The sequence below is a fragment of the Staurois parvus genome, unplaced genomic scaffold (assembly GCF_062004578.1).
Source record: "Staurois parvus isolate SC_StPar_1 unplaced genomic scaffold, SC_StPar_1.0 ptg000019l, whole genome shotgun sequence".
NCBI classification, from domain to species: domain Eukaryota; kingdom Metazoa; phylum Chordata; class Amphibia; order Anura; family Ranidae; genus Staurois; species Staurois parvus.
This window is the reverse complement of record NW_028317815.1, coordinates 23,070,628-23,086,308: the sequence shown is the minus strand read 5'-3', so window position 1 is coordinate 23,086,308 and position 15,681 is coordinate 23,070,628. Positions and strand designations below refer to the sequence as shown.

The 15,681-nt window shown below is 43.1% G+C and overlaps 1 protein-coding gene across 1 annotated transcript in view; it reads right to left on the bottom strand.

Moving 5' to 3' along the window:
- LOC149472955 (guanine nucleotide-binding protein G(i) subunit alpha-1) overlaps nt 1-15,453 on the bottom strand; it is a 129,628-nt gene extending 114,175 nt beyond the window's left edge. The window contains exon 1 of the mRNA XM_089685824.1: nt 15,022-15,453. Coding sequence (XP_089541950.1) covers nt 15,022-15,139 — 118 coding nt within the window. The 5' untranslated portion in view covers nt 15,140-15,453. The remainder of the gene's footprint in view (nt 1-15,021) is intronic.
- Nucleotides 15,454-15,681: the final 228 nt, after the last annotated feature.

The window sequence follows — 15,681 nt, the reverse complement described above, 5'->3', positions numbered from 1 at the left end:
AATCCAAGTGGATGATCGCCACCCCCCCCCCCCCCCGCAGCCTCTTGGCACAGGTCCCAGAACGCTGCATGACCACTGTGAAGCCACAAGGAGTCACAACTGGCTTCCCACCAAAAGTAGAACTAGCCCGGGTGAGGATGGTGCTGGATCCTTGGGCAGGTAAGAGTACTTTAATTAAAAGTCAGCAGCTAAAGTATTTAGAGCTGCAGACATATATTTTTTCAGCCCAAAAAAAATAAAAAAAAATTCACTAACTCTTCTGTACGAATTAACTAAATAAAAAGCAGCGGAGACCCCTTTACTTTGTTGCACACACGGATTCCTCCCATTCTACAGTTTCTAAAGCAACCTATGTAATTACATGGTGGTGGACTTACAAGGTTAATACAATTACACACAATACTATCTAACTATTGTAAAATCTGAGCCACCATTTCAGTAACCTCAAAAAAAAAAAAAAATCCAATGAATATTCCCAGCAGACATGGATTTTTCAGTGTAAGAGGAAAGGCTTGCCACGTGCAAAGACTGACAAAACAGCATATGGCCAGATATGTTTAGCATGCAATTTACAAGTAAAAGGGAGATAACCTAATGGCACTAATGTGTGTAACCAAGTAACACCAGGACATTGGCACCTTCCTTTGTGTAGTGTGCAGAAATGCCTCCAGGCCTTCAGAGAAAGCAACAGGTTTCCCATACTGTAAGTTTTAACGCTTCATCTTCCTACAACCACATCAAATCTAGAACAAAGCCATTTGTTGCTTGGAGAAGATATAAAAACTAAAGAAAATCAAAGTGAGGAAATTGCAAATCCTCCGTCCCCAGTGTAAAGCAGAGGATAGCTCTGTAAATAGCACAGCCTGGTAACAGAGGAAACGTGCAACTGATTATTTCCTTATGGCCAGAAAAACCAGCCACGAGTGCCACTGAGCTGAACACAGCCAGGAGGAAATACGTACACAATCCATTCTGCTAGCAACTGTTAAAAGGCTGCTAAACCGCTAACATCTATTTTATTTATTACAGGTATTTATAGCCACAGGAAGAAGAAACCTCACATTCTCCAACAAGACATTGACATCTGAAAGTACACACACGGGTACGTGAAACGCATTTCAAAAAATTAAAATACAACCCCAATTCCAGGATTTGCAGAACTCATAAATCCATATTTTATTTACTGTAGAAAATGGAAAACATATCAAATGTTTAACCTGAGAAAATGGACCATTTTAAGAAAAAAAGAAGAATTTTGAAATTGATGGCAGCAACACATCTTGATCAAAGTTGGGACAGGGCCATGTTTACCAGTGTAGCATCCCATCTTCTACTATAGAACTGTCTGGGAACGGAGGAGGCCAGTTGCTGGAGTTTTAGGAGAGGAATGTTGTCCCATTCCTATGGAAAATAAAGTAGGCAGGCGCTACATTCAAAAATATTAATATATTATAAGTGCATTTAGAAAAGGGATATGTGTTACCAAAATTCCCTATACCTGGTGCCTGAAAAAATTGTTGCATGCCCCCTACTGCATGAACCCAACCTAGTTAAAACCTATATAAAATAATGATGTGATAATGATTAATGTGAAGCTGCCCCTATTGTGGTGGAAATTCCACTAGAAGATGCAATAGGAATAGAATAGATGGGCGCTACATTATGTCAAAATGAATATACCTCCTCATTGGCCTATCTCATCGCAGGCTATCCCCTCTTCAGTCTATCATGAATGCTGCTGCCAGACTCATCCACCTTACTAACCGTTCTGTATCTGCCACCCCTCTCTGCCAATCCCTCCACTGGCTTCCCATTGCCCAACGGATAAAATTCAAAACATTAACATATAAAGCCATTTATAACTCTGGCCCAAATTACATCACCAATCTTGTCTCCAAATATCACCCAAACCGTACTCTCAGCTCCTCGTATGACCTCCTGCTCTTTAGCTCCCTTGTCTCCTCCTCCTGTGCTCATCTCCAGGACTTCTCCAGAGCTTCCCCCATCCTCTGGAACTCTCTACCCCAATTTATCAGACTACCGCCTACTCTGCTCAATTTTAGGTGATCTCTGAAAACCTCTCTCTTCAGGGAAGCCTATCCTGCCCTCAGCTAATAATGGAATCTTCTGCTCTTCCTATCAGTCCATCTCCCACAGTTACTACCTTTTGTACCACTAGCCCCTCCCTCTTAGATTGTAAGCTCCAAGGAGCAGGGCCCTCCTAACCCTCTTGTATTGAACTGTATTGTTGCTGTATTGTCTCCCGTTATATTGTAAAGAGCTGAGCAAACTGTTGGCGCTATATAAATCCTGTATAATAATAATAATAATAATAATAATAATAAACCAAAAATCCCTATATAAAGTACCTGAAACTTGGAACATGCCTCCCAGTGAATGGACCAAATCTGGTAACTTCATACAATTGCAAACCAATATTAACAATATATAAGTGAATGGTGAAAAACGTCCATATATGAAGTGACAATCTTTGCAGCTTCTTATATCTCTCCCAAATCAAAACAGAAACCAGGCGTGACTGTATGTTCACCACATGCTCCAAACGTATAATGTGAATTGCTCACTCATCAGATCTTTTGACCCCAGTTACGGTGGTTAAATATGCCTTTGGTTTTATAGGGGACCACCCTCTTATGGTATGTTCTCCATTTCTCCCTTTTGGAAATTCATTAATGATAGCCAAATGTAAAGGCTCACAATATGCCTTCCAATGAGATGCTTTATAGATATTCCTCCTGTGGGAATGCAGTCGACCATTAAATGAATCAAACAAGTGAATAGCTCTCCAAGTGTAGTATTTTAATAAAAAAACAAGAATTACACAGAAATGCTAATTTTGCACTAATATGTACAGGTGCCTATAAACCCATTAGTTCCCTGGTCTCCTCCTCCCATGCCCGCCTCCAGGACTTCTTCAGGGCGTCACCCATACTCTGGAACTCCCTACCCCAATCCATCAGACTATCACCTACTCTCCTCTCCTTTAGGCGCACCCTGAAAACCCACCTCTTCAGGGAAGCCTACCCCACCCCCTGCTAATTCCCGACCTCCTCCACTCTTCCTACCACTCCATCCCCCACAGCTATTTCCTCCTGTACCACTATCCCCTCCCTCCTAGATTGTAAGCTCCAAGGAGCGGGGCCCTTGAACCCCTCGTGTATCGCATTGTATTGTTATTGTACTGTCGCATGTTCTGTCTCCCATTGTAATGTACAGCGCTGAGCGAACTATTGGCGCTTTATAAATACTGTATAATAATAACAATAAACCAGCACTAGTGTTTCCAGCATATAAGATTTCTAAAATGGCCACCATGCACTCCAAGCCTCGTTTTCACCCTGCTTGGATATTCCCGAATGTGACATGACGACGGTCCGACGTACGTTTCGCCCAGCAGCGTCTTCAGAAAGTGACGACCGCCATACCCGGGGAGGTTTATATAGGACCAGCTGGTTCCTGATTGGATACCAGTCGGCAGAGACCGCCTTTCCGGCCTGATATAGAATTCTAACAGTCCTGGGTCTTCTTTGTCATATTTTTGGGTTTGAGATGAGCCAAATATTTTCAATTAGTGAACAGTCTGGACTGCAGGCAGGCTAGTTAAGCACCCGGACTCTACTACAATGAAGCCATGCTGTTGTCATAAATGCAGTGTGCGGTTTAGCATTGCCCTGATTTTTTGGAATTGGGGTTGTAATAACATGACTGGCTGGTATACCAAATCAAGTACACACGGTCAGTCCCACTTTGGTGAATGGATGGAAAAAAGTTACACAAAATCTATAAACCCCCCCCCCCAATTCATTGAGTGCTTCTACAAACTAACATGCCATAGCCGATTTCCATGTTCTTCTAGTGTGCATTTTTAACGTCTGAGGAACATGCTGCCCCTCAACGCTCAGAAAATGTACAGGATTCTCTTTAGTGAGCGACCTCGTATTTTTAGCATTTTTCACACCCAACAACCATCTCTTCTGCCTCCTAGTAACTAGCTTTCCTTTGGCTACAATAAAAACGCTCAAACATGGAAAACATAAAAATGCTCACGCACAAGTGTGACTTCGGGCCAAGGCTAATGACTCGGGGGATTTTTTGCAGGGATTAAAACGCGGCTACAGATTGCCAAAACCAGCGATTTGTAGCTAGAGATTTAATCATTAGTGTTGCTGGCCATTTGCTACAACATTCACTGTTGCAAATCACTCTCCTTCAGTGATTCATAGCGAAGCACAGCGAATGCTGCAACAATTCACAGAAAAGCAGAATGACGGTCGCTAGTGATTTTGCAGGCAAGCCAAAATGCCAATGAATCTCGATCGCTGAGTGACAAATCACCATCATTGATCCCATAGAGAAGCATTATACTTTTCCTAACAACAAATCCCTGAAACAAAAACAGGTGGGAGGGCAATTGCTGCAAGAAAATCGTTCATGTGTCATCAGCCTTAAAGGGTAACACCACTTTCGTCGGGTGGAAAAAAAAAATGCAATTTAAAAAAATATAGAGCATATACAATTGTAACACAAGCCATATTTTAACTTAATGTGATTAAAAATTACCTTCCTTTTCAATCTGCAGCAGTCATTTTTTGTAAAATTCAATGTAATACAACAACCTGGAGGTCGATGTTGTACAGAACGCACTCAGAAATTTTATTCCCTGCTTGTATGATTGGCTCACTGATTTTCCCACAAGTCTGCACAAAGATACAAGTCCAATTACAGACATCTTCTGCAACAAATGTAATGTTTGGTGAGATACTCCCAAAGGGAAATCACTTCTAAAGGGAGGCAGGCCCTGCCACTTTCCTTATTAGAAGCCAGGAAGTGGGACAGCTGATTGATCATTTTAAAGTCACTTCCATTCACATTCAACATGGACACAGACAGCTATTCTGAGAATAACAAAAGGTAGAAATTGGCAACAAAGTTTGTTAAAACCCTTGCAATGTATATAGATCACCCAGAGGGGAATGTTTATTTCCTCAAGAAAAGTGACCACTGATTTGTACTTTTTAAACAAAAAGCTTCAAGCAGAATCTAACAGGCTGCATTCACTCTCACTAGTTTGTAGGCTTGTGTGTCTCTGCATTAGAACACACTTTACAACGAACATCAACATTTCAAAGCGTTTCCATTGATCGCAATTAAAATGCGTGCATAATAAAAACAGACAAATGTGAATGCAGCCAAAGGAGGGCATTCCTAACCACTTATCCTGAAATGGTTGTGGACTTCACTGTCATTGCAATTACCTGAATCACTCACACAAAGCAACTATGAAGAGCTTCTGACTTTTCTCCAACTTTCCTGATCTGCAGCCTTATTACGAGTCAGTGACTACAAAATCACTGAAGCCAACTGCAATCAACACTTTTACGTTCGCTCCACAGGAAGGCACTGAGCATTTTGAGAAAATCATCAGAGTCGCGCCCCCCCCCAATATAATTATCGCATGAAAGATTTACTAGTTCATCATTAGGATTTAAGAAGATGAAATTTCAAAACTAGAAGAGGGGCGACTATCAAAACACAAAACTGTGGGAAGTCCTAAGCAACATTTCTCAGCCAGAGGGTTCTGTAGAATCCTAAAGGTTCCTCCTAAGGATTGTTGGTGCTCTATAAATCCTGTAGAATAATAATAAAAGATGCTAGGGGTCCCTTAAACAATGGTGGATTAATCTCCCACTTACACCGATCATCAATGCAACTGGAAATTTTCTATCTAGCCCCGCTGCAAGCAGAAACTTCTACACTATGAGGCATTTTTAGAAATCAATTTTCATAGCAATTCTGTCAGTGGAAGGGCATATGCATTCATTCTCGATGAATGGGGGGGAGAATGTTATTAGACTATTACCTGTTTTTGGTTGAATGTTTTTCATTGACTTAAAACATAATACATTTGGCTATTCGATGGCTCTAAGGACTGGTTCGAACTAGTGCAGGCCTTGCGGCCCACGTCTGCATGTGAATGGGCTGCTGTACCCGCGCCTTTTCAATAACACATCCGCAGGGAAACCGCATGGTCTTTTTGACCAGGCGGCTGCTGTACCCGCAATCATGCTGCGGAAATGAATGAAATGAATGGCTGCAAAAACTGATGCGATTCCCACAATCAGAACACATAGTGTGTGCTAGTGTGAACCTATGAAACACATAAAAGAACACTTAACAAGCGATCAAGTAGCACATAAACTCTTATCCGTGTGAAAAATGACAAATATATATGTGTATTTTTCGGCGTATAAGGCGACTGGGTGTATAAGACGACCCCCTAATTTTCCAGGTAAAACATAGGTTTTGGGCTATACTCGCCGTAAAAGACTACCCCCCTTCCGAGGAAACACAATTTAAAAACATCAGATCTTTTTATTGAAATGGTTGTGACTTATTGGTACTTAAAATTCTTCAAAATCTATGATTGGCCCAGTGTATACTGTATGTAGCCGCAGCTACCATACATACACGCATCCAGCGGGCTGATTACAGTAGGGTCCTACCGGTACGTTTTGAAACCGCTTGGCTCAGTGCAGTATACTGTATATACCACACATCCAGCGGGCTGACAGATTAATCTGTCATAGGGACATTTGTTTTGAGCCAGCTTGGCTCAGCGCGGTATACCGTTTGTACAGTATTACCAGACATCCAGCCAGCTTGACCCAAACAAACTCAAGGTTCAAATTTTATACCCCGCGTATAAGACAACCCAATTTTTGGGGTATATTTTTAAGTATAAAAAGTAGTCTTACATGCCAGAAAATACTGTAAACAGAAAAATGGATAAAATAAAAAATAAAACAAAAAAATATATAAAGAATAAAAAGTGTATAGTCCCAAAAAAAAAAAAAGTACAAATGATATTAATTTATCCAACAAAAAGTTCTTCAAAAACCTCTTAAAGGATGACTTCCACGTGAGAAAATATGTTTTGTGAAAAATATGGGGTTCCCCCCTCTCAGGTGTACACTCACCAGCAAGTGTTGCCTCCCACTCTCATGGTTGGCGAAATTAGCCTAACAGACATTCTTCAATGGAAACAGATTAACCAGACCATGATATTCCAATCTCATTCCCTTTCAAAACGACCAAGAATATATAACAGGTGCTCATAAATTCCAATATTTCAACATTAGAAGTAATGATCAGGGAATCCTTTGTTCTCCCAATACTCCATACTCAAATAATGGCCATGTAAAAGAAAAGAAGAGAATACCCCAATGGTGCAGTACAAAACAAAGCTTCTTTATTGCAAAAGTGGACTGTCACTTACAAAAGAAAATTAAAAGTCCAAAGATGTTGCATAAATGTGCATTAGGGAAAGAAAGCCGAGCCAGTGCTCTCACCACTGCCGGACACTCGATCACTAACGCTCCTGCATCACTTCCGATCACCACACAGCCACGCCCTGACGTGTTTCGTCATATCCGACTTAGTCATAGGGATCATAGTGTGAACCTAGCCTAAATATCAAAACTTTCCTTTACCTGATAATTATGCTTGAAATAATCTAGTGACAAAATTTAATTTCCCTGGGTGTCAATTAGGCTGGGCACGCCACATTACTACTTTTATTTCAAACTTTCCTCAGCTTATTGACTGCACTAATGTACCATGAGCTGTAGGTAGATTTCTAGGAGTTCCAAAAGACCTGATCATTATTAAAGTGGTAGTAAATGTCGCATTTTTACTTTTACCTACAGGCAAGCTTATAATAAAGCTTACCTGTAGGTAAAATTAATATCTCCTAAACATGCACTGTTGCTTCTTTTCACAGCTGGCACATGCGTTTTGAAGGACCGCTGTTCCTTCAGAGCACTGCACCATGGTCTGGGACTCCTACACGCATGCATGAGAGTGGCATCATTGCGGCTCAGCCAGTCAGACGGCTGGAGCTCACAAACATGGAAGGAAGACCGGGTAAAGATGGAAGCATCTGCAGCACGCCGCTGGTGGGCTTTGTTTTAAAGTTTTACTAAACCCACAACAGTAAAACCAGTCTGTATATACAGTAAAGCATGCTTGTTATACTCACTGTGGAACCTATGGGGTTAAATCTCTGCATTGTGTAAAACCGCTGTTTGATTATGTCTTCTCTAATCCTCCCCTTCTTCCAGTGTCTCCTCTTATCTCCTGACAAGACATATCGTAGAGTGGAGTGACTCTGCACATGCTCAGCTTGGTGTGTATTGCTAGAAAGGTTTTTTTTTTGGGGGGGAGAGTGCATTTGATCAGCACAGGGCCAAACAGCACTGTCCAAACAGATCAGGGGTCATGCATCCTCCTAGAGCAAAGTGAAAACTTCTCTTATAAGCTTTAACATGTGCTCTGCTGGACAGTGGTAGAAGTCACAAGACTGCTTTAACTGCTGATAGGAAAAGGTATTTAGTAGGGATGTACCATAATTTCAGCCAAAAACACCCCTTTAGGCCATAATAGAAACAAAAAAAAGCACAAATACAGGTGCTGAAAAAACCCTGCCCCTCGCCCACCAGCCACTGCCACCACTGGTAGTTTTCAGCCAAACCTGAGAAACCATTGATCCCAGTGCTGGGCATAGAGATGAGTGAAGGAAAGATGGCTGCCACCCATCTCTATGCCCTTGGAGGACTCGAGCGATGCCACTTCCCGTGCCGGCCATTTTTTTTTTCTTTAAAAAGCACTAGACCAATGCTTTTTTTTTTGATCCAATGCTTTACATTGCAGAGGAGAGATGTGGGGTCTTATTGACCCCATATCACTCCATAAAGAGGACCTGTCACTGCTTATTTCTATCACAAGGGATGCATGCATTCCTTGTGATAAGAATAAAAGTGATTACAATTTTTTTAAAGGAACAGTGCAAAAGGAAAAAAAAATGAAATACATTTTTTTTTTTTAAATTGCCCCCATCCCCCCCCCTTTTTAAAAAAAATTATTTAATTATTTTTTTCCTTTTGCAGTGTTCCTTTAAAAGAAATTTGATCACTTTTATTCTTATCAGAAGGAATGCATGCATCCCTTGTGATAGAAATAAGCAGTGACAGGTCCTCTTTATGGAGTGATATGGGGTCAATAAGACCCCACATCTTTCCCCCCCCCACGGGGGTGCTAGCATGTAGTGGTGAACACATATGCAGGCCATGCCCACATATGTAAACGGTGTTCAAACCAAACACGCGAGGAATCGCCACAAACATCAGAGCAAGAGCAATAATTCTCGCACTAGACCTCCTCTGTAACTTTACACTGCTAACCTGTAGAACTTTTTAAAGCATCACCCATGGAGATTTTTTAAGTACCGCAGTTTCATGCTATTCCACGAGCGTGCACAATTTTAAAGTGTGACATGTTGGGTATCTATTTACTCGCCGTAACATCCTCTTTCATATTTTAAAAAAATTGGTGTATATATTGCTTTGTTTTTGTTAATCAGTGTATTTTGTTCCAAACAATATATATTCATTTTTTAAAACTGCGCGTTTCGGTTTTCGGCCAAGTGCATCTTGAATTTTCTGTTTTGGTTTCGGCACCAGAATTTTTTTGGTGCACCACTAGTATTTAGAATTTTTTAATTACTAAAATACAAGCATTTCCATGTTCTGTGTACCGTGGGAGTGATTGCAGGGTCCCGGATTTAGTACCACTTTAAGGCAATTCCTTCATAATGTGCTAGTATGCAATGCATACTAGCACATTAGGATACTACCTTGCATGGGAAAACTTTTTTAAGTGCGGTTTACTACCGCTTTAGAAAGGCTGATCTAAGGGCTCATTCACACCAGTGAGCTGAGTGGCCGATCCTAGCACTGTTTACTTTTTTTTTCCCCACAGAACTTTATTGAAAGGTCACTTTTGACATTTCAGTAAAATTTTACATGCCACAGCAATGTTGTGATGTTGATGGTGGTTTGAGTTGTACATTTCTGTACAGAAATAAAGTCTATGCGTTAGAATGAAAATAGCGTCCAGCACAGCCCCAATGTGGCAGCACAAGTCACCTTAGACAATGATAAACACAAGGAACTTTCCTTTTCAAAGATAAAAAGAACAAACAAATGCCAATGTCAGAACACAGCCTGCCAACATCCTCCTGATAGACATCTAAAGACGTCCAGATTGGATTGTCTGTACAATAATCTGCAGTAATCCTCCACATACATATCAGGCTGGCCATCAGCACAGCACTTACCAGAGCCCATCGATTGCCTTCAATTAAAGGCATTCCTTCTAATGAGCCCATTATTTACTCACTGCTATCACAGCAATGCATCAGCACTCATTTAGGACTAATGGGTTATTATAGTCCCGCATATGTTTGACCACCACTGAGGACCACCATACAGGTTACAATCTGATTGTACAATCTTCTTTAGATCTACCAACAAGTATGTAGTGCAAGGGTCTGGCTGCTCAGACATAAACGGATTGCATTGTTTAGGTAGGTCCTCAAATCACACAGTTCAGGTAAACCTAAAAAGTTTATTATACAGAGATTGTATGGTCAGTCGGTAACATGTTTGGTGACCCTTAAAGTGTCACTAAACCCAGGACCCTGCATTCACTATATCTGGTCTCCCACAGTAAACACAACGTGGAAATGCAATTATTTTAGTAAATATAAACTGCTAAATACCTTTTATCATCAGAAGTCTTATGGCTTCTATTAGTTTCCAGCTGAGCACATGTTAAAGCTTGTAGGAAGAGTTTTAATTCTGCTCTGACTGCTCTATGAGGCTGCATGACCCCTGACCCTCTGTCTGGACAGTGCTGATTGGCCGTGTGCTGATCACATGCAGCCTTCCAAGGAAAAAAAAACCTCTAGCAATACACACCAAACTGAGAATGTGCAGAGTGTCTCCATAGATATGTCTTATCAGGAGATAAGAGGGGGACACTGGAAGAAGGGGAAAATCAGAGAAGTCAGGATCAAACAGCATTTTTACACAAAGCAGAGGATTAACCCCTTAGGTTCCACCGTGAGTATAACAAGCATACTTTAATGCATATACAGACTGGTTTTACTGGTGTGGGTTTAGTAACACTTTAAGCAGGTCATACACAAATCGAAAAACAAATGACATTTTGTTTCAAAAGAACGATTGTTCAAGTTTCTAATAATTAGTGTGCCCAAAGCGATTTTCATGTGGCCATAGAAAATAACCGAACATCCTGGAAATTTCTTTAAGAACAAATTATTTTTTAATCATTGATGGGAGACTCATTCAAAAAAAAAAAAAAAAAATTAAAAAAGGGAGATGCACACAAGCCAAATGAAAATGAAAAACGCAAATTAAAGGAAAAAAATAGTTTTTGCAGGGCCATTTTCAAACTAACGAAGGCATAATTGTATGGAAATTGAGCAGCGATTTGGTGATTGTTTTTCGACTCATGTATGGACTGTTTTAGGCAAAGGATCTGATTGTACAATCTCCTTTAGAGCTACCATCAACTATGTCATGCAAGGGCCTGCCTGATTTGACGCAGATTGATCAGGTAGGTCCTCATATTACATAGTTTTGGTAACTAGAATATCAATTGTATGGCTAGATTTGAATGTGTATGAAGCTCCTTATGCTCACCACATATGCTACAACATAACTTCTTTCAATCAAGTTTAGATCTACCAAAATTGTGAGGACCGCTCTCCCCTTCCAAAATCTAACTAATCAATGTGTATCCCACATCAGGCAGGCTTTTGCACTACATACACTATATTGACAAAAGTATTGGAACACTCCTCCAAATCATTGGATTCAGGTGTTCCAATCTCCTCCATGGCCACAGGTGTATAAAATCAAGCACCTAGGCATGCTGACTGCTTCTACAAACATTTGTGAAAGAATGGGTCGCTCTCAGGAGCTCAGTGAATTTAAGTGTGGTACCGTGATCGGTTGCCACCTGTGCAATATGTCCATCCATGAAATTTCCTTGCTAAATATTCCACCGTCAACTGTTAGAAGTATTATAGCAAAGTGGAAGCAACTGGGAACAACAGCAACTCAGCCACGAAGTGGTAGGCGATGTAAAATGACAGAGCGGGGTCAGTGCATGCTGAAGCGCACACTGCGCGGATGTCGCCAACTGTCTGCAGAGTCAATAGCTCAAGACCTCCAAACTTCACGTGGCCTTCAGATTAACACAAGTGCATAGAGAGCTTCATGGAATGGGTTTCCATGGCTGAGCAGGTGCATCCAAGCCTTACATCACCAAGTGAGATGCAAAGCGTCGGATGCAGTGGTGTAAAGCACGCCACCACTAGACTCTAGAGCAGTGGAGATGTTCTCTGGAGTGGTGAATCATGCTTCTCTGTCTGGCAATCCAATGGACGTGTCTAGGATTGGACGTTGCCAGAACGTTACATGCCTGACTGCATTGTGCCAAGTGTAAAGTTTGCTGGAGAGGGATTATGGTGTGGGCTGTTTCTCAGGGGTTGGACTTGGCCCCTTAGTTATAGTGAAGGGAACTCTTAAGGCGTCAGCAAACAAAGACATTTTTGACAATTTCAAGCTCCCAACTTTGTGGGAACAGTTTGGGGATGGTCCCTTCCTGTTCCAACATGACTGCACACCAGTGCACAAAGCAAGGTCCATAAAGACATGAATGAGCAAGTTTGGGGTGGAGGAACTTGACTGGCCTGCACAGAGTCCTGACCTCAACCCCTTAGAACACCTTTGGGATGAATTAGAGCAGAGACTGTGATCAGACTGTGATCCAGGCCTTCTCGTCCGACATCAGTGCCTGACCTCACAAATGCACTTCTGGAGGAATGGTCAAATATTCCCATAGATACACTCCTAAACCTTGTGGACGGCCTTCCCAGAAGAGTTGAAGCGGTTATAGCTGTAAAGGGTGGGCCAACTCAATATTGAACCCTACGGACTAAGACTGGGATGCCATGAAAGTTTATGTGCGTGTAAAGGCAGGCGTACCAATACTTTTGGCAATATAGTGTACATGTAGATAGACCTAAAGGTGATTGATCAACTGGATTGCAACTTGTCTACTACGTACCAACAGGTATGGAGTGCAAGGCCTGCCTGACTGGCTAGTTTACACTGGCCCTCAGATTATAGTTTTCATCTGTGACTGACTATTAATCCTGTATGATAGAAGGCTGGATTGATGCTACCTAAATCTAAAGCTGACTGTACAGAGATTGTATGCTCAGATTGGAGTAAGTATGGTAAGACTAAACCTTGCCAAAGGTGGATCAGAATTCAGCTGGCTCAGCCGGGAGTCAAGGACTAGCCAAATTTGAATCCATCTATGGCTGTTCCTGTTTGAGAAGAGTTGATCTAATGATTGTTGGGAATTTTTCATTTGATCAGCCCCTGCGGCTCTGATCACTATATTCTAATGACAGGGATACAAATCGCACAGTGGGGAGGATTCCTCCATCCACCTTGAATGAGTGGATGGGGCAATCCATTTAGTTTTTTTTTCCCCAATCTGCCTGCTGGCTAATTAAAAAAAACAGATCAACGTGTGGCCTGCCGGATCACTATATATGTTTCAATCTGGACATACAATCTCTGTACAATTAACTTTAAGTTTCCAAATCTATGTGATATGAAGTCCTACCTAATAAATACCATCAATGTGTATGCGATGAGGCAAGCCCTTGCACTCCCTATCTGCAGATTGTACAATCAAAAGGGGAGGTGTGTGCTGTTCCCAGGGACATGTGCAGTGGGGTGGAGAGCAGTCAGACATGATGGAAGTCTGTGATTACAGATTGATCTGTGATCGGCTGACTATCCTGTGTGATTGCAGAGGGGTCCAATCGATCTGTGATTGGCTCACCAGATTGCAGAGTGGTCCGATCTGATCGGCTGACCATCCTGTGTGATTGCATTGTGGTCTGATCGCTTCCTGATTGGCTGATCATCCTGTGTGATTGCAGAGTGGTCTAATCGATCTGTGACCAGCTCACCAGATTGCAGTGGTCTGATCTGATCATCTTATCCTCCAGAGTGATCGCAGAGTGGTCTGATCGATCTGTAATCAGCTTATTATCCTGTGTGATTGCAGAGTGGTCCAATCGATCTGTGACCGACTCACCAGATTGCAGAGTAGTCTGATCTGATCAGCTGATCCTCCTGAGTGATCGCAGAGTGGTCTGATCAATCTGTGATTGGCTGACCATCCTGTGTCATTACAGACTGGTCTGACTGCTCTCCGATTGACTGACCATACTGTGTGATTGCAGAGTGGTCTGGTAGATATGTGATCGGCTGACCATCCGGTGTCATTACAGAGTGGTCTGATCGATCTGTGATCGGCTGATCATCCTATGTGATTGCAGAGTGGTCTGATCGCTCTCTGATTGCCTGACCATACTGTGTGTTTACAGAATGGTCTGATCGATCTGTGATCAGCTGACTATCCGGTGTCATTACAGAGTAGTCTGATTGCTCTCCGATCGGCTGATCATCCTATGTGATTGCAGAGTGGTCTGATCGATCTGTGATTGGCTGACTATCTGGTGTCATTATAGACTGGTCTGATTGCTCTCCGATTGGCTGACTATCCTGTGTGATTACAGAGTGGTCTGATCGATCTGTGATCGGCTGACTATCTGGTGTTATTATAGACTGGTCTGATTGCTCTCCGATTGGCTGACCATCCTGTGTGATTACAGAGTGGTCTGATCGATCTGTGATCGGCTGACTATCTGGTGTCATTACAGACTGGTCTGATTGTTCTCCAATTAACTGATTATCTTGTGTGACTACAGAGTGGTCTAGTAGATCTGTGATCGGCTGACCATCCTGTGTGTTTGCAGAGTGGTCTGATCGCTCTCTTGATTGCCTGACCATCTTGAGTGTTTGCAGAATGGTCTGATCGATCTGTGATCGGCTGCCCATCCTGAGTGATGGAGGTCCGGCCTGATGCTCGGTCCACCACACCCAGTGCCGGGCACATGTGATGGGAGGCAGGGGGATGCAGACACACAATGGCGCCCCCGGCTGTCAGTGCAGAGGAGGGTTCTGCGGTCTATAGGAATGTACCTACCGAGCAGGAGCAGCTTCACCTCCCGGGCCGCCTTCTCGCCGTCCTCCCTCAGGTTCCGGTCAATCATCTTACTCCTCTCCACCGCCGCCTTGTCCTCGGCGCTCAGTGTACATCCCATGGTGACAGCCCAGCGGCACGGAGCTCCTCCGATCGCCTCTCAGCTCGGCTCAGTCGGCTGTGGTGGGCGGGGGCCGGGGGGGGGGGGGGGACACGGCAAGCTGGACGGCTGCTGGGGGCGCGGAGGACCTTGTCGGCGATGCCGATGTCTCGGGGGAGAGAAGAGCGGGGCGGATGAGGGCTGATGATGGCGAGGAGCCGTCCAGACGCTCCCTCCCCAGGCTCCGGCTTGTACAGCTGCTGCTCCCAGGAGCGTCTCCCTGTCTGCTCTACAATAATGACGGAGGGCCCGCACTGCGCATGCGCGAGACCACTAGCTACACCCCAAGGGTATAGCCCTCCGCTCACAACAGTACCCGGATTGAGCAAGCAAAGGGGGCCCGCCCCTCGCCTGCAATTGGCTGCCGGAATGAATGCGGTCCGGTTAACCTGTGACGGCCGGGGGAGAGAGAGAGACAGAGATGGGGAGATAAGACGAGCTCAGGGGAGGAAGGCTGTGCTGTGGAAGAGTTAACCTGACTGCCTGTGCTCGTGACGTCAGAG